This window comes from Delphinapterus leucas, chromosome 1, assembly GCF_059928025.1.
Source record: "Delphinapterus leucas isolate spDelLeu-1000000601 "Yukka" chromosome 1, BTC_Dleu_Yukka2, whole genome shotgun sequence".
Lineage (NCBI taxonomy): Eukaryota > Metazoa > Chordata > Mammalia > Artiodactyla > Monodontidae > Delphinapterus > Delphinapterus leucas.
The window spans coordinates 78694037-78713130 of record NC_143129.1 but is presented as its reverse complement, the minus strand read 5'-3'; the positions used below and the strand labels follow the sequence as shown (position 1 = coordinate 78713130).

The window sequence follows — 19094 nt, the reverse complement described above, 5'->3', positions numbered from 1 at the left end:
GGAAGGCCTGGGAAACATTGTTTTGCAGGCTGATAACTTCTGTGTGTATGTTTTAAAAATTTATTACTAAGGCTGGATTATATTTTTCATTGGCGCTGGAGTGATATTCTAAAAGAACAGCTAGGTCTTCTCAGAAATGTCTAAGTGACATAAATACTGCCTTTTTGTTCAGTAAAAATCTACTGTGAAGATGGTTTTAAATGACTTAATTGTCCACCTTTGGTACTTTCTTGCCTGAAAGGAAGCAGGTGGTGGTGAGAAGAAGCAGGTGGTGGTGAGAAGCTGGAAATGGTAAGTGTCCAGGTGAAGAGGGGGGAGGTAGAGGAGGGTGTGGTCACCGGGGTCCTGTCCAGGGGCTGGAGTGGACATCAGCCTCCTGGCAAAAGAGGCAGCATAGAAGGGAAGGCTTTCTCTCTGTGGAGTGCCTACTCCTGCTGCCCTTCTGTGGGGAGAGGGCAACTTGACAGGTGGTTTTTTCAGTTTCCCTAGGTGCTTAGCCTCCAAGGAAAGCCTCACAGAAGAAACAGGAGGGAAAAACCTGCCCAGCATGTCTGATGATGGGCAGAGCCCCGGTTACACGGGTCTTGTCTTTGGAACACTGACAGAGCCATGGAGTGTCAGCACTGACGAGCCTTTGACAACGGTCTCTGTGTTGGTGTGGAACAAACATTTGAAATTGGAGAGGCTGCAGGTGAATCCTTCCTCTGCCAGTTTAGGAGTAAGTGCTTAACTATCTCTAAGAAGGGGAAAATAAATCCTTACCTTAAGGGTTGTTCTGAGGCCCAAATGAGGCAATAACCATGGTGCTGATGGTGCTGAGGCTAAGAGCGGACATCTACCAGGTGCCACTTTACGTATGTGTAAACTCATTTAATCTGCACAACAACCCTCTCAGGAAGGTACTAATATTATCCCCATTTTACAGATGAAGAAACTGAGACAGAGACCAAGACCGTAAAGTTATACACGGCAAACTGAGTCAATGTGGATTTAAGTGTTATAGAAACTATAAAGTACCATAAAGATACTAGCTAGTTATCATCATCTGGCCCAACCCCCCATTGAAAATATGAGGAAATGACAGCTTCAGAGATAGAATGTGAAGGCCAGAATCCCACAGCTAGCTAACGGCAAAGTCAAAACAAGAGCCAGGTCCAAAAAGAGCATACGGTTTTCATGTGGTCTGAAGAAAGACCTGACTGACTAGAAGTCATCTCTACACAAACAAAATTATTTCCTGTTTTCCAGGATCAAGGAACTGGAAAGGACATTAGATTTGTTTTTAATCATCATGGCCCTCACTTAGCAATATGACAGAACAGGGAGTCCAGGTCCTGCACTTAACTTTAGCCCAAATATAAGGTACTAAAATCACAGCACAGCCTGGGTAGCTGAGCGAAGCAGTCACGGCCTCTTTATGGGTTTGAACGGGAGGCCCCTGCGTATTCAGGAAAGCGATGTTAAATGCAAGCCTTGGTGCTGACTCTGAATTAATTACCAGCAAACAACCTGGCACAAAGCTAAGCAGATCAATATACGCAAGAGAAAAAGAAACAGGCTTTTAACTGCCTCGTGCTTTCCCACGTCGACAGTGACGCTGTTGTGACCAGGTTCTCCCTCCAATTCACCTGGCTGATTGCTTTGAGCATCGCCGGGGTGGGAGGCAGTTGAGGCTGTGTGCTCCTCCTGGGATTCACTGAGCTTCCATAGGGCTTCCAAGCACCACTCCCTGATGGGGACTTGGGTACCCACTGACCTCTCCTAGTGGGCAGGGCACCAGGGCCAAAAGATGCTCTTGAGGGCGAGGGTGGGAGTGGGTGGGTCAGGGAACTGGGAAGGACTGGGTAAGGTTGGTCATGATCTGACGGGCTCAGGGACGGTTAGAAGAGGGCCGTTTGTGCATGGAAGACTGGCTGTTTCGTCCCCCAAACCCATAAGCATACGAGCTAATTGTTTTCTTTGGGCCCATTCATTCTCTCCCAAGAATTGTATGATTTCACTCTGACGGTGGCCAGAGAATTGGCTCCGTGACCTATGTCCTTCAGGGAGGGCTCTAAGATTCATGAGCCCGGGCAAGAAAGTCATCCAACTAAGATCTTGCATACAATACTGACAGCTAACGTTCACGGAGTGCTTACTATGTGCCAGGCTCCATGCTAAACACTTTCTGTTTACATTGTTCCACTAGCCCTCAGAAAAACCTCACAAGGGGATGAATGATCATGTCTGCCTTGGACCGTTGCAGAACCTCTCTGGGACTCAATTTTCATATTCATTCCTTCCCAAAACATTTACTGAGCCCTTACAATGGGGCAGATACTGTTTAGGAAGTAAGAATACTGGGATGCACCAACCAATAATATTTCTGCCCTCAAGGAGATTCTAATCCTATGGGGACAGCACACCCTGTGTAATATAGTGTCAGGTAATAAGTGATTCAGAGAAAACTACAGCACAGTATGGTCCCAATCTGTGAAATGGGATTGTGGTGTTGATTCAGTGAAACACTTAGCACAGAGCCTGGCTGCACCGCGCCTCAGTACACAGTAGTTTTACTGATGTTCCTTCCCCCAACAAATGTCAGCTTCTTCCCCCACCTCCAGCGAAAGAAAACATAAAACAGGACACATATGTCTGTTCCTTGAGCTCTTCGCCGTATTATCCATGTCAATGACTTGCTCTGGCTGCCTCTCTGCCAGGGTAATCTGCCTCTCCAGACTTCGTGGAGGCTGGTGCAGGAGGAACATGTGGCAGACGAGGGGCACCCTTCTTCACCTGCCCCCGTGCTCCCTACAGCCACAGGGAGCCCTGGGAGAGAAATTCCAGGAGCCCTACTGTTGGGGCCCCTGGGAAAGAAATAGCATGCCCTCCATGCTGCCAGGACTCCCTCCCAGGGAGAGGGAAGTTGGAGAGGAGGGCCGATCAGCCCTGGCAAGTGGGTGTAACTTAGACAACTTCAAGAAGTTCCAGGGGTTGAATTTAGATGAATAAATCTAAAGGGATGATAAAATCGCAATCTGAGAGCCCTCAGGTCAGGGCCGTCTTCAGACACCTGACTGAAGGTGTCCATTATGACCGGGGGGGGGGTGGTCCCCTCTCCTCCATCTGCCAACCCCTCACTTCCCTCACGCTCACCCACACACACTTCCTGCTGGCTTCCTGCCGCTGCCATCTCTTTCATCTCCCCCCTCATACCCTCTCTTCTTCCTCCCCCATCCTATCCCACACTCCCTTCTCAGGCTTCTCTGCCCGCCTTACCCAGAAGCCCTCACCCAACACTTAGAAACGGGGGCTCCACCCCTGTGGCTGGCAGGACACTGGGACAGGGAGCGTGGAGGGATGTACTTCTGTGGTTCAAAGTTGGAGTTTGTAGTCTTTCCCCATAGCAGCACAGTAATGAACCACGGCTAATTCCATAATGCTATTAATGTGATGCTCAGCTAGTTTGGAGGTAAACTGGCTTTTCTTTCCAGCAGACCTGGGACCCTAACCACCATTCTGAGTTCCAAGGAACTGGCTGTTCTGGGAAACCCATTGGGTTATGGCTGGAGAGCTGCCTGCCAGCCTGAGAACAAATGGCAGCCCTGGCTGGGACCCAGCTCACTGCATATGGCTGGGGGCCCACACTTGCCCATCTCTGGACCTGAGAGGCTCATCCCTAAGAACGCTTCCAGCTCAAAAGCTCAATGTTCCTATGACTATTGTTAAAGAAGAACTGTACCCAGTCTGTCTGGGACAGAACTTTAGTGGGTGATATAATTTATAATCCCCTTCTGGGGAGAATTAGCATTCCTGATAACTGCTCAATTGATTATCTGATAAATTTTTAAAAGACTAAGACCTGTTCTGGGAATCCACTCATGGGCCCTACCAGCTGTCAGTCAGGAGTCTGTGTCCTTTAGCCAGGCTTTCTGTACCCTGTACAACAATGACTACCATTGTCTTTTCCTATAAAAGACCCCTACTATGAGTAAACATTTGAATTAGGCTGCTGGAAAAAAAAAACACATTTTTTTCCCCCAGCAGGATTGTGATAAAACTTTGACACATGCTCATAATTAAAGAAAAGTTTTTGGGACTTCCCTGGTGGTGCAATGGTTAAGAATCCGCCTGCCAATGCAGGGAACACAGGTTCGAGCCCTGGCCCGGGAAGATCCCACGTGCCGCAGAGCAACTAATCCCGGGGGGCCGCAACTACCGAGCCTGCGCTCTAGAGCCCGCAAGCCACAACTACTGAGCCCATGTGTCACAACTGCTGAAGCCCGAGCACCTAGAGCCCGTGCTCCGCTACAAGAGAAGCCACTGCAATGAGAAGCCCACACACCGCAACAAAGAGTAGCTCCTGCTCACCGCAACTAGAGAAAGCCTGTGCTCAGCAACAAAGACCCAATGCATTCAAAAAATAAATAAATAAAAAATTTTAAAAATTATCCCCTTTATTTAAAAAAATAAAGAAAAGTCTTTTTTATCAGTGGATCAGTAGGTTCTGGGGGGTTATTAAAGGTTTTTGAGCAGGTTGGTTATATGTTCAAAGCTAAGTCTCAGAGTCTAAGGAGAGTCACAAGGAAGCAAAGTACCGGATGGCTTGGGTAAGGGAGGACCAGGTGAGATGAGAAGGTAGCAAGCAACTGAGATGGTACAAGACTGAGATGGCGGCTTTGAGTATAGTGGGCAGAGGACCTGGAGAGGCTGGTGTGGCCAGGTGGAATCAGACTCCAAAGCTGCTCGGACCCCTGTGGGGACCAGGGCAGAGAGGAGTCAGAGATGCTGCTAAGCTTTCAGGCCTGGAGACTGGAAGAACGGTGATGTCATTAACAGGGAAGGCAGGGGAAGACACTAGTGTAGGGAAGATATGGGTTTGGTTTTGGTCTTATTCATTGATTTCATGGGGAAACTATACTTGGATGAAGTATTTGAGGCAGGAACCCATCGTGGCAAGGATAAGGAGACAAAATCCTCAGCCAGTGGCACACACCGCAGAGGTGTCTGCAGGTTTGATGTGGAGAGGAGGCATGGCAAACAGAACATCTCCTGTCCGTGGTGCCTCTGAAGTCAAGTGTGTCCATGGGCAGCTACCTTGCTCTTTAGAAAGGGGAGGTGCTCTTTGAGGACAGGCAGTAAGTATGAGGGCAGGTACCATCTCTTACTCATCTTGGTGTCCCCAGAACACAGGGAGTGCCATCCAGCTGTGATGGATGTGTTTCGTTACCTAAAACAGCGACAGGGGGATGTGTAGCATTGAGTGGGAGAAAAGGTGGGGATCTAGTATCTTTTTTATAGTCTCTCTGTGTGTCATTTACATATATATTACCTAGTAGCCCAGAGGTTAGCAATAAATTATAATTCTAGATTAACAATGGCAGTAACACTGCAAAGTCAGTGTGGGAAGATCTGATTGCATTAAATACAGAAATGATGTTGCCACCAGGGTTGACAAGTTATACAAGTGAGAGAAGAAAAGCCACGGGAATCAGGAAAACCAGAAACTGAGTTCCGACCCTGTGCCATCAGACCACCGCCGCACCTGCCCCCACCTCCCTGGCAAATAAATGAATAAAAACAGTGTGACTCTAGTGGTAAAGTCTGGGCTGAAGCCTTTACAGCAAGACAGGCAGAGTAAATAAAGACTAGAACAATCTGAGTATTTTTATGATTAATAGGTTACAATTCCTCTTTTTTGTTTTTTTTGCTTAGAGGTTTGAAGAATTAAGATTGCATGTATTGTAAGAGATGGCTTTTCTCTGTTAAATCTATTAATTGTCCTCTCTTGAGAGGTTTGCAATTATGTCCCAATCAGCTCCTCCAAAGATCGGATCTTTCTCTGTGAATTCACTGAGAATTCACTGTGAGTTCTGTTTGACCCATGAGCCACTCCTGCTGGACACAGTGGGCCGCTTGGAGAGGACAGAGGATGGATGAGGCGTTGCCAGGGGAAGAAAGGTGGGCTTCTCTGAGACCAGGTCAAGGGGAGCTGAAGCCAGAGCAGGCCAAGCTCACAGCCAGTTTCCTTTCAATCAAGGTTAGGTAAAAGAGTCTTGCCAGCTTTGAGAATCCTCTCTCTGTAAGAGCCACTCCTTTCGTGTTGTTTGTTTCTTTGGGAAAAGATATTAGATATTAAAGGGACATTTCAACAGATTTAAGTGTTCTCAGAAAAGTGAGATGTTATTCGATAGAAAGATGCCTTGTACTCATAGATGGGCAACAAATATTTGTTGATTTGATTTTCAGTCCCACTTTTCAAAAAGTAAGCGGACTTGAGCAGGATTTTAGAGAATTATTTTTGAAAGCTTGAAATTAGCAACCACAATTTCATCTCCTTGTACAATTATATTGCAGAAAAATTGTTTATTTTTCTGTCACGTGAGGGAGTTGGCTTTCCTCGGGTTTATTTTCCTCTAATGTCTGATTCACAGAGTGAAAAATGGAGAGGACAAAGGAATAACATGATATACACAGTATATCCTTGGTTTCAAAAAGCAAATAGAATAAACAGAGAGGCTGTTAACGTCTCTGCTCTAAGAAACAGCTTCTGAGAAGGTTTTGGAGGCTAGACTCCCTCGCCCCTGACTCCTGCACCGAATTGTTCCAGGAGAATAGAGGCAACTTTGGTAATTTGCTCAATACTTAGCATGACTTCTGCACGCTTACTAGGGGATTGAAGGAAAGCAGCTAGGTTACAGGGCTCTGGGTGGAACCCGGCTGGCCTACCCACGGGTATGGCCCTCAATCCTGCCATCTTGATGATACAAATCACGTTTTCGCTTGTACCACGGACACCTCAGCGCCAGGATGTACCATACACAACCATCTGTATGGCAGCGACATTAGACTATTTGCCTGTACCCCTTTTTTTAACATCTGTGGAGGCTCTTTAAAGAATCCAGTACATGTAATCAAAGACCAAACAATCAAACACCATAAATAATTCTGCTGAGAAACTGGAGAGGCCTTGGCAACTTCCCATTCCCCCACGCCTCCCTCTGAGTGAGCACGCTCACCCTTTGTCACTCTCCGTCTCTTTTTGTTCTCCCTTCCTGCCTTTGTCTCTATTTAGAACACATTTTTACTGTGCTGCAACATCCATCACTGAATATTTTCTCCAGCTTTCAAAAACCCCAATCAAAATCTCGTTGCTCGTGGGTCTCCTAACCCACTTTAATCCTAAATGAGAAACTTGTTAGAGCGGCTAAATGAGAAACTTGTTAGAGCGGCCAAGACCCCGGCACAGGGTCTTGCTTCGCTCTCATTTAGGAAAGAGGAGAGTTTTGCAGGAAATCATACTACTGACCTTCGTTCAGCCTGCAGCTCTAAAGAATTTTCCATAAAAGCTGTCATTAAATAAACAGCTTCTGCCATGCTCATTTGGCCTGCTGTTATCCTGGAAGGCTCGTTTCTGTCTCTTCTAAATGGGCCTTTTCTTCTCTGACAATTCAGTGGGGTGTCAGACTTTTAGCAGCTAAATGATCTCCCCATTCCCGCTTATATTCAGTTTTTCGCCCTCCTTACCCACTTTCATGACGTTACAAGGGAGAAACATTATTTGGAAAACCCAAAAGGGGGAAAATTGGGTGATGACATTTTGATGAACGTTATTTAGGAGTGATTGTCTGTAATGATTTTTTTTAAAGGGTTGGATTTAGATACATTCCCAATATCATTTTTAAGACTTTCTACTGCCCTTCCTAAGGAGAATCATGAAAACATTTAAGCATAAGCAAAAACACCTCATGCTGGGTGATTTACTCTGTACCATTAGGCAAGGGGGCCGGGTTACATCATTGTATGCTATAGATTTAATTATCAGGAAAATTATTTGGTTGCCTGAACCATGCACAGTGATTTAAGAGAAGACAGGAGCCTTCAGCATTGGGACATTGTGCCCATTTTGCACTGGCTGTTTGCATGTGTCTGGGGCTCCCTCAACCCTCCACTGAAAGGTGTGGCCCTAACCCACTGTGGCTACTTTCTGACTGGCTCCCATGCTGGTCTTAAGTCCCCCGTTAAGACGTGGACAGTGGCGTTTTACCCGTTTGGTGAGCTGAGTGTCCATCATGAAGTTGTGAACGTGCTTCTCTGCTTTGGTGAGTTCCAGCTTTCGGGCCACCACGGCCACCACCAGGGCAGTACAGCCCGCACCCTGTGAGGGGACAGCAAAAGGACCAGAGGAGAGAGCACATCATTAAGAGGCAGGGCTCAGGCGGAAGACTCCACATGCCCCGGGCCCACGATGGGGTCTCCCGGAGTGGAGTGGGGACTTGAATTCTGGCTGGACAAGGCCAAGCCACAAAACCCATCAGGGCCCTGATTCCCGCACCCATGAAGGGGTCTGCGGTGCTCTTGGCTTAGCTGCAGAGCTGACCTCTGGGAGACTGAGCCTTCATAAAGCTGGCCACTTCTTCATGGAGCAGGATACTGGACGGGGCTGAGGCTCAGGGGAATTTAAAACACCGAACAATCACTTGGTCACCTGCCAGGGTGTGCAGGGAAGACAGAAAATCCACACACGCTCCCCCTCCCTCATGCATAACCCAGCCCCACTGCCAGCTCCAGAGCAGGGGGCCAGGAGGAAAGAAAGCCGCGCAGTATGGATGGATCACCTGTTGGTGGTGGAGAGTTTTCCTGAAAATAATCTAACGAAGAGGCAAAGCATCACCCCGCCAAGACTGCTTCTCAGGGCTACACTGGTTGGCATGAGTCTGTGCACCCAGTGACTGAGCTTGCTCCCAGTTGGGTCTTTTCACTGGAGGTCTAGCCTATGACTCAGCACAAGAAATTCAGTTCTTTCTTGCTTTCACCAGGAGGCTCATGAATTCACCATCTTTCAGAGATTTCAAAGACGATAACAACACACCTGCCTCAAATCAGGATTTTAAGGGAACCCGCAGAAGGCGCTCAGTATTCTCCAGAGCAGAATTCTTATTCTGCTCTGGAAGGTCCACTCCAGGGAAGCCCAGGGAGAGTGAGTAAAAGAGGCCGCTTCTTCAGGACTCACTTTCTCTCTCCTAATCCTCTGGGTGCATGCTTGACTGTCTGAGAAATGAGCAGAAATGGGCTCATCCCAACATTCTTCCAAAGGACTTTGAAGTCCTCTTTGCTGTGCATCTTGACCTGGTGGGGGGTGGGGTGGGAATCGAGACAGAACTGCCCCTGCCCTGCTTCTCCTGCAGGCAGCAGACGACAGCCCCGCCCTTGACTGGTTCTTGGAAGAGAGCACATGCCCCTCGGTGACCATCACCCTCTTTCTGCACGTGGGGCCCTGCACCATCCTGACCTCCACTCATGGAAAGCAACAGTAAGCTCAGAAAAGTCAGCAGTCTGATCCTCTAGACGCCAAACAGTAATTATAGTTGCCACAGAGCTCAGTTTAGCAACTGAGGTCCTAGGATTGAAGGAATCCACCAATAACATCTGGGGCTCACCCAGTTTAACGGAATGCATAGGAAACCTTAAAGACTGTTTTCAAAGGTACTATAATCCGTACCAGAGTTGGGCGGAATGCACATGGTAGATCAGTCCCCTACTCTCTCCTTCATAATCTCTTTCCTTTGCCACAGGTTGCCAAAGGTTGGTCGGTGCAAGGTTTTGGCACGGGTGAAGTTGGCAACGCTTTCCCCTAGCTTTTTACAAGGGTTCCCATGAAAACAAAGTCATGTTTCTAGGTACACTTGGTCAGCCACCCATTTCTAGCACAACAAACTGAAAAGAAAGGAGCCTGTGTGAACTTTCCTTTTCTGACCTAATTTTCCTTTGTTGTTCAGGGACGGCCCTGTTTTCTTGGCATCTGTGACTTGCAGGAGACTCTGTGCCCAGTTTTCAAAGGATATGTATGGGCCGTTGGACAGCCTGGTCTGCAGGTGTCATCAATTGAGCCAGGCCTCTAAAAACAAAAAATAGCTTAAAAAGAAGCTGTTCTAGAGGGAAGATGTGTGCTCCATTTCCCCTCAAGCAGACCGAGTATATAATGCCTCTCTTTTGTATGGAGCTACAAAAGAACTTCGGGCTGAACGCCCAAAAAAGGGATATATCGCTGTGTTAAAAATGGAACATCAGATGGAGAGGGTTCTTCCCAGGCTCCAGGCTTCCTCATTTCCCTGAGTCCAGGGAAACTCTGCTTAAATCACTCCTGAAAGCTGGGGGCAGAATTAGCCTGAAGGAGTCTCCCTGCTCACCACGCCACTTTGGAGGTTTCATTAAAACAGTCAACCATCCACAATCCCGAAGTTCCAGGGTCTAGATGGATTGCTCCATGGTTCTTGCTATGGCTCACAGCCTAGGCTGCTGAATGCAGAAGGGTTCTAATGAGAAGCTAGAGTGTTCTAACTAAGGAACCATCTAGCTTATATGATTAAGATTCATTTCTGCATGGAGGCAGGAGGCTGGGCTAGATGACATTTCCCAGTTTCTTTCAACTTAAAGATGTCAAGGCTCTCCTATGGATATTTCTCCGAAGGATGCTTGGTTCTTAGCCCCTAATTCTAACTTGAATAGATAGCAGTGGATACTTTCAACTTTTCTTTTAGAAAATCCATCATCTGGCTGAATTAGGGAAGTAGCCAATAATGAAGCCTAATCTGGTCATTCCCATTAAGAGGCAACCTTGTAAAGATGGGGTCAGACATCAGCAACCTTCAGAAAGTGGTGTTCAGGGTGCTGAAATACAAACTGATCCTCTCCAGAGTGTGTGTGTGTGTGTGTGTGTGTGTGTGTGTGTGTGTGTGAGAGAGAGAGAGAGAGAGAGAGAGAGAGGAGTGGGGGAGGGCAGGGAAGGGAAGGGAAGGGGAGAGGGGAGATGCAGAGAGATATAGAGCTGGAGCAGAGACTGAGACAGGGAACAAGTTGTGCTGCCTCCTCAACAGCATGGGACAGACAGGGGAAGTGGAACGGAAGAAGCAGACGAATAGGAAAAAAGGATGGGCTGATGGGAATTGAGTGGAAGGCAGGAAGGACAAGGAGCCTAAGACTTGAGTCAGAAGTTAATGGTCAACTTTGGCTCTTTAGAGGAAATAAAGGAAGCACTACGGGATTCCCCCTCCCTCCTGCTGTATTCACCTTTCATGTGGTATAATGATCACCTGTGTTCCTTTTGGGCCCTTTTACTTAGATGAGTTTATCAGCCTGACAGGGCCCTGTTAGCAGTTTGGGAATGCTTATGTGATATGGCAGGGATGCGGGTTGGTTTTAAGAGACAAATTGCCAAGGGCTTGGCTGATCTGGGTGTGAGAGAGCTCCTGCTGTCCTAGCTGTCCTTGTGTGGAATCTCAAAAATGGTTGGTGGGCAGGGGGCCGTGTGAGGAGAGATCGGAGTGGGACAGAAGAGGGTTAGCAGCTGCTGGGATGACTTCCACGGGGTCAGACTGTGGAGCAAATCCATGACTCAGACTTTTGCCTTCAGAGGTGCCAAGTCCTGAATCCTTCTTGACACCAGCTGAATTCCCTGGGTCTTCTCTGTCCAACACTATTTCCATGGGAGGGCTGTGGGAGGGGAGAGGGTTCACCTCTAATGAGGTCGTACTTGCCAAGGTACGTGGTGAGCAGAGTACAGGAGTGAACAGAGAGAGGAGCAGCTGGCCTGCGGTCAGCATGCCTAACTCATCCATAGATCTGGACCCAAATCAGAGACCCAGTCTCCTCCACTCTGGTCCTCCTACTCCTTGTTTCCAAGAGACATTTTCCAGCTGGAAAACCTTAGAGTCTCAAAAAACAAGTATCCCAAGGGGAAAAGTATGAGGTGTACTTAACTCAAGAAGCAAAAAATAAAATAAAATAAAACATAAATGAAAGTGACAAATGGAGGAGGGAAGCCTGGAGGATTTACAGTTGGATTCTGTTTCTGCAACAGATACCATGTAACAACTAAAATAACATCAATTGGTTTGAAACCAAGGTGTTTCAGGGAGAAGCTCATCCTCTAAAACTGACATTAAGCAGATGTCTTACTGAGCCCTCTTTTTCCCTCCTCCCCAAATGACTCAATTCGTGCTACCTTTTACTTCATCAGCCCTTTCCTTTTGCAGTTCAAAGAAGTCTGTCTCATGAAGCCTTGGGGAAAAGCTCAGTGACCCCCACAGATATCCTGGAAGCTTTTGTCTATTTGTCCCTAACTCATGAAGGGTCCACAGAGTGAGCCCGGCTTCAGAAACTGGCTGTACTGAAATGGGATTCCTACCAAGGAGTCTTGGGGGCCCCCAAAGTCTTCCAGATGCCTGCAGAACCAAAAAGCCTTCAAAGGCCCATTCTGGATGCTAAATATTGCCAGCTTTCTCTCTACCTTGTAACTGTCATCATAAAATTCTTTATGGAAAGATGATGCACTTTGAGATACCTGCTTTTGTGGGTGAAATCTCTCAAACACACCAGGTCTGTGCCAACAACGTCAAGTTGTTCAGACAATTATACACCCTGCTTAATGGTTGATAATTACACCGTTACTGGGATTGCCAAGAGAAAGCAAATGATTAAGACTATTTACAGCCCGCACACACAAATTCTTCCTTTCCCTTCCCGAGCAGGCCTTGCCTTGGCCTGCATGGTGTCCATGGTAACCAAACAGGAAGCCCTACCTTTAGTAAAGGCACTTGCAATAATAATCAGGAGATGTACAAAGTGTCGGGAGGCTGGGAGAGGGGAGGAAGGGATTCTCAGCCATGCGAAACCCTGGAAAGGAGTGACTCAGCTGGAAAAGTCACATTTGTTAGTAAAAATGCCACCAGGGTTCCCCACTGTCAGACCCCAGAGGGAGGCAGCTGATTTTAATTTGGGTAAACACACTGACAATGAGAGGAGGGGAGCTCCCTGTCCCTGTCATAGATAGGTGTGTATTTACGCAGCAGGGTTTGTGCAAAAGGAGAAGATAAAAGGCATGTGCTGTATTTTTAATATGGGGGGTGGGTATCGGTTCCTCCTCACTTGTTTGTTCTTTCCACTTTGATCACACCTCTCTCCACAAGAAACAAACACTCCTTTCCAAGGAGCTGCTACAGCCCCAGCGGTGCTGAAGACCACACCCCAGGAGAAGGCAGGGAGGGGCCCAGGGGTCCTGCCCACCCGCCCCCCCAGCCGTGCCAGAGCAGAAGCCCGGAGATGCAGGAGTGAGGGAACCAGGGAAATGGTGGCTGTGGGGCCGCTTCTTGGATGGGGCACAGCTCCGTGCTGAGAGGGCGAATGGCTGGCATTTAAAAACAACGGAGGCTCCACGCAGGGCCATCCACCTATCGGCAGCCCGGCTCCGTGCGGGCCTGGCTGAGAGCTGGTGCCGAGGCACAAAGCTTGCGCCCCACGAGCGGCTCTGAGACAGGAAAGCTTTGGCCTTCGGGCGGCATTTCATTCCCTTCTGGAAGGAAGAATCATTCCTTGGTTTCCTGGTGACAGCTGGAGCTGTGCCAGATAGAGTCCTACTAACCGATGGGAGGTATTTGTTCTGAGGCCTTACACTTACCCGTGATTTATCCCAACCCCGGCGCTAAGCCTCTTCTCATTAACTGCGGCCCAGGACCTGCTAATATGCACCGGCTCTGGATTTCAGTCGAAAGGGGAGAGGACGGTGTCCAGTCGTGACATGGCAGCACTGGACCCCTCCTGCTCACCAGCCCCACGGCCCCAGGCCTCTGACCCTATGGCCTCTGCTGCTCTGAGCTGCCTTGTCACCGAGATCAGTCCCAGGAGGCCACCAGGCTGGTGAGGGCTTAACCCCCTTCCCACTGCAGAAAGGAGTCACTTCCCTTTCAGAAGGAGGGTCTTTTGTGTCCTCCTGGAGAAGTGGGGGTGGTGACTGAAATCTGAGGGAGCCCTGGAAGGATTTTGATGATGGGGGGTGCAGAGAGGGCTCCCTGGGGAGGGCTGCCGTAACCAGCCGCGGAGACCTAGGACCAAGTGACAGGCCTCCTGTCCACCGTCACCCCCACGACACCCAGGCTTAGCTGCCCGCTCCTTCTCTGACCCTCGGCTTCCTCTTCTGAAAGGAGGACCCGGTGTGTTTATTCTGGACTCTGGGGTTCTGGGAAGGAGGTCAAAGAGCAGGGCTGCCTGTCCTGGCCAGAAAGCACAGCAAGGAGACGAGCCCTCACCCCCCGCCAGTGAAGGAGTAGCGGCGGCAGGGACGCCGAGGGCTCGCCAGCACTGAAGGCGGCACAGCTCCTTGTTGCTGACGGAGTGCGTTAACATAAAGCATTGCAGTTTATCCCCATCACCAGCCAGGGAGGAGGGCAGAGCAGGCCTCCCATCCGCACTTTGTACTCGAGCATGCTGAGGTCCAGCAGGCTAAGTGACCTGCCTGGAGTCCACAGTGATGTCATGGGGTCAGAGGCCTGCGGCTGTGGGGCTGGTGAGCAGGAGGGGTCCAGCGCTGCAGCGAGCAACAGGGACTCAGACTCTGGGGTCCAACTCCCTACCCACATCTCTCCCAAACTCCGTACTGTGTGGCCATGTGATGGGCACGAGTGTGTGCAGGGGTGGGGGATGGCAGGGTGATGGGCGGGAGGAATATACACCTTGAAAGGAGGCAGCACAGCTGCTGGACACCTGGGGAGAGATGGGGATGCAGTCACAGGCTAGCCGGGTGCCAACTCTGGGAGGGAACTGGCACTCGGAAACTGGCACCTCAACATTTGGATGCAGAGGCCAAGAGTTGGCCCAGGGCCATGTCATCAAACCAAGACCGAACCAGTGGCCAACCCAGTCTAGGACACGGGTCTCTCATGGCCGGCTCAGTGAGTTCTAGCTATACTCTACCAGATGTGGTACCAAGGTCTGCGGGGCCCAGGCGACAGGAAAGAGGACAATGAACTGCAAGCCCTGATGCTCACCGGGGCTGGTGGATGGGAGCAGAGGGTAAGACCCACGGCCAGCTTCTCTCGGCCCATTTCTGGGGGGCTAGGAAGAGGCCATTAGCTGTCAGGAACCGGGACATGGTCCTATCTTAGACAAGGAAATGAAACAGTGAGAAGCCTCGCAGATTTCACATCCGCCTTTCTACGTGCAGGGACATACACGCTGGCCTGTTAACTAGCAGCTGGCCCCATGCCCGGATGAGGAGGGCCCCCTGCACCCACCATAAAGGCGCTGCTCCTAGCAGCATTCGGTGGGTGGGGAAGGGTAACTGGCCAAGGCAGGTACTCACCATGATGCCCGTGAGAAGACAGACACCTTTCCCACAGTATGTGTGGGGCACCATATCCCCATAACCAATGGAAAGGAATGTGATAGAGATGAGCCACATGGCACCCAGAAAGTTACTAGTTACGTCCTGCTGGTCATGGTACCTGCCGGGGGGGAAGACAGGAGTTAGTTAGTGGAACTGCCATTCCCGGGAGTAAAGGCTCTGGGCAAACCTGGACAAAGGAGGAAATGTGACATTTTGCTGAGATGGAGACAGCAGCGATGGTGGCACACGGATCTCTTCAGGAGACTGAAGCTGCCGCAGCTCTGCCCACCCAGGTCCTGCCTACAGTTCTCCATCCATCCCCCCAACCCCCCACCACAAGCTTGGTCCCAGCGGTAAAATGTTTCGTCATGATTTGCACCGTATCACAGACGTCCTTTCAGTAAAATACCTTTGGATGAAATCATGCAGTAACAAAATTTAGATTTTCCCTTCCAAGCTGACAGTCTAAATGTATGTGGATGTGATTAATCTGAAATCACAAGCTCCTGAACAAGGAAAATGTCAAAAAAAATCACCAAACGCATTTAGCAATTTCCCCTAAGAAGGCTGATGGAGCCCAAAGACTGGCACCTCCCGGGTGTCTGGAGGGAGGCTGCGGTAGCCGGGGCTCTCTTGGAGCTGTTTCCAGGGGGGAGGCTCTGAAGTCTCCACGGAGCCATGGCCTCCTCTTCTGAGCTGGATGGAGGCTCGTGGCTGTCCTGCCCTGGGAGTAAGCAGCTGGAAATGTATCACCACCATTCCCTCTGCCGGATACCCATTCCACCCCATCCTTTTCCTCCCTCCCTTCATCCCCAAACACCAAGGCCCACTGTGGGCCAGGCTCTGTGCCAGGCACTGAGATAGAAAGATGAACAGGATACAGCCCCTGCCTTAGGGTTCTCAGCCCAGGGCAAGGGTCCATCAAGGATGCAGATTGTGAAAGCGTCAGTAAGTGAGTGGACGAGGCACCTGGAGGACGGGAGGGAAAGGGCAATGACCTCGACTCAAATGCAGGAGGATTAGTCAGAGGCTTGAGTTTTCCAGGCCGGCCGGGGGAAGGGAGTTCCAGGCAGAGGAAATGCTCTTATGAAAAGCCAGGGCCCAACCTGAGTGCAGCAGATGGGCCTGGCTGCACCTGGGGTGGCAGGGCAGATGAAGGTGGGTCCTTTCTCAGAATGTTCTCTAACAGGATGAGCCTGAATGACAGGGATATCACTCCTTGATAAACTCTTCCCATCAGCCTCTTGGAGGCCACTGGATGGGAAAGGTGAGATGGGGCCAGGGAGACCAAACCATCCTGGTTGGATAGAGCAGAAAGCCATTTAGGAACCTTAATCTACAGAACTGAGTTACCAGCAAGGCTTACATGACATGCTTGGGATGGGGTCTGGTACAAGGAGGCCCCCAGAAAGTATTAGCTGATACCGTCAGTGCTCTCCCTGAGCCCCACACCCCCACCAACAGGGTCTGGCGCCCAGTGGGCAATTGACAAATGTTGCTTTTCTTACCCTTACCCCCCACCCCAGGTCAGGTGTGCTGGCAAGGCTGCAGAAACAGGTGCATCTGGAGATGAGCGTAAAAGGAGGCAGAAGTCTGCTAATCAGAAAGGAGATGGAGGGCACGTAAGTGGGGAACACCAAGGGCACTCTGACGGATACCGTTTATTGACTCACACTGTATTAGCAGGAGCCACACGATGCAAACTACCCTGTGGCTACCTAGCACTCTGTGTACAAACGCTCAGATTCTCACAACATCCCGTCAAGTGTTTTTGCAGGTAAGCAACTGGAAGCACAGAGGCATTGAGTGACTTGCCTGAAAACACACAGGAAGTAACCAAAGCAAAGCCCATGCCGTTTTCGCTATTCCTTCAGCATCAGGGAGATGGAAGTGACTGCTGTGTGCCTTGGGGAGTGATGAGGAGGTTTTAGCAACAGGAGGGCACCTGGGCTCCAGTAGCAAGTGATGAGGTAGCTATGGAGACCAAGGGTCTGATTTTGGAAGGCCTTGAATTCCAGGATAAGGGGTTTGGATCTGTTCTTAGAGGCCTTGGAAATGATTCTTGGTTCTTGAGCAGATGAATGACAAGATGACATGGCCCACTGGGAAGACTGGTCTGTAGGTGGTAAGTAGACAGATTAAAAAGATGCAGCACAGGGGTGGGGTAGCCAGGTGGGAAGCAAATGCGCAAAGCCAGGAGGGAGGTGCAGGCAGCAACCTTCATGGCCCACCTGAGCCTGGCCCGAGCAGATCCCGGTAAGCACATCGTTGGTGGGCCGTCCAGCCCCAGCTTGAATCCTCTACCAGCAACTAGAGGAGGGTGGCTTTAGCCTTTCACAGCTGTCTGCACAAGGGCGTGCATGCCCAGAACTCTAGGGGTGACATCTGAAAAGCAGACATCCCTCCCCAAAGCTCTGCTGGTTAAGTTGTCTTACCTGTCCTCCCCTACCTGCTTTGCTTGCTCCCCAGTGATACCCTGTGGCTACCCAGATGGCACCCTGGCTGCCTGCTCCTTCCAGTTGGCCTCATGTCCCCAGGGCTGTGCTGTGTCTGCTCATCTGGTCATGCTGGAGTAGCATAGGCTGTTGGTGCCCAGGTCTGATCCCCAAGAGGGAGTGTGCCCTGCCCTGCCCCGGGACACCAGCCCCATCCCAGGTCTGACATGGCCTTGGATGGGCAGCCACACTCCCCATCCCATTCCCCACAGCCCTGGGTCTCTGCAAGGCCTTGGGCTGATGTGGTCCCCTCCACTCACAGCCTGCTGCTCTTTGGCCAGGAAGAATGGTGGTGACCCTGGCTCTAAGGACCTGTGCTGAGGTTAGTGGCGGGGATTCCTTCCCTGGAGGGATGGACTTTGGAGTCTGTGAAGCAGCGAGACTCAGTGACAGGTTGAGTGTGGGGCCACAGACGGGGCAAGACTTAGAGATGGCTCCATGCCACAAGCCAGCAACAAGCAAACACATGTGTAGAGTACAGCCAGGGTCGTCATCTCCTGGAAGGGGTCTTGCGTCAGGTCTGATGACAGTGAGGTTGAGGCAGTGAGTAGAGAGGAGGCGAGCCTCTGGTCTCGGGCTCAGTTTCCCTGGCTTCAAGCCCCAGCTCCACCTTAAGTAGCTCCACGGCTGTGGGCAAATGACTTAACCTCTCTGTGACCCAGTTTCTTTATCTGCTGATGGGAGGAGTAAGGAAAATAATTCACCAGCAATATTAGCACAGTGCTCGGCCCAGGGTAAGTGCACACCAAGTGTCAGCAATTACCACTATTGCTGAGATTGGTATGTGTTATCAGTCTGAGAAACAATCTATAGAAAAATACAGCAGCAGGGATCTACAAGTGCAGTGGGTAGAGGGTCCCAGCAGGGAGGGAAGAAGATGGAGGGAAGGATGAAGATGGAGGGAGGGGTGAAGATTGAAGGGGGGATGAAGACGGAGGGAGGGGTGAAGATGGAGGGAGGGAAGAAGATGGAGGAAGGGATGATGATGGAGGGAGGGAAGAAGATGGAGGGAGGGATGAAGATGGAGGGAGGGAAGAAGATGGAGGGAGGGATGAAGATGGAGGGAGGGATGAAGATGGAGGGAGGGAAGAAGATGGAGGGAGGGAAGAAGATGGAGGGAGGGATGAAGATGGAGGGAGGGAAGAAGATGGAGGGAGGGATGAAGATGGAGGGAGGGAAGAAGATGGAGGGAGGGATGAAGATGGAGGGAGGGATGATGATGGAGGGAGGGATGAAGATGGAGGGAGGGATGAAGATGGAGGGGGGAATGAAGATGAAGTGGGGGGATGAAGATAAAGGGGGATGAGGATAAAGATGTCTTGGCATTTAGGCTGGAAAACTATCTGATGAAGGGATGAAAGGAACCTACTGTAAGTTCTTGGACAAAGAAGGGACATGAGACACTTGGTATCTGAGAATGATTCTTCTAGCAGCTACACGTAAGACAGATTAAAGAAGAC

General features: G+C 50.1%; 1 protein-coding gene across 1 annotated transcript in view; it reads right to left on the bottom strand.

Moving 5' to 3' along the window:
- The window catches only part of LOC111166994 (small conductance calcium-activated potassium channel protein 3), a 137870-nt gene that overhangs the window by 19923 nt on the left and 98853 nt on the right, over positions 1 to 19094 (bottom strand). Inside the window, exons 3-4 of the mRNA XM_089914501.1 lie at positions 15116 to 15257; positions 8027 to 8137 (exon numbers count right to left, since the gene is read on the bottom strand). Coding sequence (XP_089770627.1) covers positions 8027 to 8137; positions 15116 to 15257 — 253 coding nt within the window. The remainder of the gene's footprint in view (positions 1 to 8026; positions 8138 to 15115; positions 15258 to 19094) is intronic.